The sequence below is a fragment of the Corapipo altera genome, unplaced genomic scaffold, assembly GCF_003945725.1.
Source record: "Corapipo altera isolate COAL_440 unplaced genomic scaffold, ASM394572v1 120619, whole genome shotgun sequence".
NCBI classification, from domain to species: Eukaryota; Metazoa; Chordata; class Aves; order Passeriformes; family Pipridae; genus Corapipo; species Corapipo altera.
This window is the reverse complement of record NW_020889429.1, coordinates 1-2,155: the sequence shown is the minus strand read 5'-3', so window position 1 is coordinate 2,155 and position 2,155 is coordinate 1. Positions and strand designations below refer to the sequence as shown.

The following is a 2,155-nucleotide window of genomic DNA, read 5'->3' as shown; positions in this document are numbered from 1 at the left end:
CACAGGGGGGCTCAAGGGGGTTCAGGGAGTGGCACAGGGGGCTCAGGAGTTGGCACAGGGGGCTCAGGGGTCTCAGGTGCCCTGTCACCTGTGCCCAGGTAAGGAGGTGGCACAGGGAGTGGCACAGGGGGTGGCCCAGGGGGCTCAGGGGTCTCAGGTGCCATCTCACCTGTGCCCAGGTAAGGAGGTGGCCCTCAGGGACCGGGACTACGGCTCAGCCTCCCTGGCCCAGGTCCGGGCCCTGCTCCGCAAACACGAGGCCTTCGAGTCCGACCTGGCGGCGCATCAGGACCGGGTGGAGCAGATCGCGGCCATCGCCCAGGAGCTCAAGTATGGGAGACCCCAAAACCCCCCAAAATAACCCCAAAATATCCCCAAATCACCCCTCGAGCAGATCGTGGCCATCCCCCAATAACTGAAGTATGGGAGACCCCAAAACCCCCCAAAATAACCCCAAAATATCCCCATATCACCCTCCGAGCAGATCACAGCCATCTCCCAACAACTGAACTCTGATAACCCCAAACCAGCCCCAAATAATCCCAAAATGACCCCAAATCCCCCCCGTCCCCCCAGCGAGCTGGATTACTACGACTCCCCGAGCGTGAATTCCCGGTGCCAGCGGATCTGCGACCAGTGGGACCTGCTGGGCTCCCTCACCCACAGCCGCCGGGACGCCCTGGAGGTGAGGGGGGAACCCCCTGGATGGGAGGGACCCCCGGAGGGATCCCAACCCCGATCCCAACCCCGATCCCAACCCCGATCCCAGAAAACGGAGAAGCAGCTGGAGACGATCGACGAGCTGCACCTGGAGTACGCCAAGCGCGCGGCGCCCTTCAACAACTGGATGGAGAGCGCCATGGAGGACCTGCAGGACATGTTCATCGTCCACACCATCGAGGAGATCCAGGTGGGAACCCCGGAATTCCGTGGGAGTGGCCGGAGTCTCCCACAGGCACAGCCCGGAACGCCTCAAAGATGGACAAAATGGCCCCAGAATGGCCAAAGGGGCCCCCAAAAATGGCCCTTTCCGAGTGTTTTCAGGCTTGGGGAGAGCTGGGTGGGAACCCGGGAATTCCGTGGGAACGGATGGAGTCTCCTGCAGGAATGGCCCCAGAAATGCCCTTCCTGGGGCCGGGGTCCATCTCAGCCCGGGTCCATCCCGATCCCAGCTCCATCCCCATCCCAGACTGGGTCCGTTGGAGGGCTGGCCCAGTGCCGGCTCCGTGTCCATGGTGGTTCCCGGTGCTGATCCTGGTTCTGGGTGCTGATCCCGGTTCCAGGTGCTGATTCCACCCTGGTTCCCGGTGCTGATCCCAGTTCTGGGTGCTGATCCCAGTTCTGGGTGCTGATGCCGCCCTGGTTCCCGGTGCTGATCCCACTGTTCCCGGGTCCATGTCCGTGGTGGTTCCTGCTGCCGATCCCACCCTGGTTCCCGGTGCTGATCCTGGTTCTGGGTGCTGATCCTGGTTCTGGGTGCTGATCCTGGTTCTGGGTGCTGATCCTGGTTCCCGGTGCTAATCCTGGTTCTGGGTGCTGATCCCGGTTCCTGGTGCTAATCCTGGTTCTGGGTGCTGATCCTGGTTCCCGGTGCTGATCCTGGTTCTGGGTGCTGATCCCGGTTCCTGGTGCTGATCCTGGTTCCCGGTGCCGATCCCACCCTGGTTCCCGGTGCCGATCCTGGTTCCCGGTGCTGATCCCGCCGTTCCGGGTGTGTCCCAGGGCCTCATCGCCGCCCACGACCAGTTCAAGTCGACGCTGCCGGAGGCGGACAAGGAGCGGGAGGCGATCCTGGGCATCCAGCGGGAAGCGCAGCGGATCGCGGAGCTGCACGGGATTCAACTGCCCGCCGGGAACCCCTACACCTCCGTCACCCCCCAGCTCATCAACTCCAAGTGGGAGCGGGTGCGGACACCGGGATGGGCCCGCGGGGAGTCCCACACCCCTCCCGCCCTCAGCCGGCCCCGGATCTGCTCCTGAATCCCTCAGTTCCTAAATCTGCTCCTGGATCCGCTCCTGAATCCCTCCATTCCCAAATCTGTTCCTGGATCCATTCCTGAATCCCTCCATTCCCAAATCTGCTCCTGGATCCGCTCCTGAATCCCTCCATTCCTAAATCTGCTCCTGAATCCCTCCATTCCCAAATCTGCTCCTG

General features: G+C 62.9%; 1 protein-coding gene across 1 annotated transcript; it reads left to right on the top strand.

Annotated features, from left to right (window-relative positions):
• Positions 1-179: 179 nt before the first annotated feature.
• On the top strand, positions 180-1,980 carry LOC113942210 (alpha-actinin-4-like; the record flags this gene model as incomplete). The annotated part of the gene is made up of 4 exons (XM_027633349.1): positions 180-330; positions 577-685; positions 770-910; positions 1,723-1,980. Coding segments are annotated over 4 exons (659 nt in total), but the record flags the coding sequence as incomplete, so codon positions are not given.
• Positions 1,981-2,155: the final 175 nt, after the last annotated feature.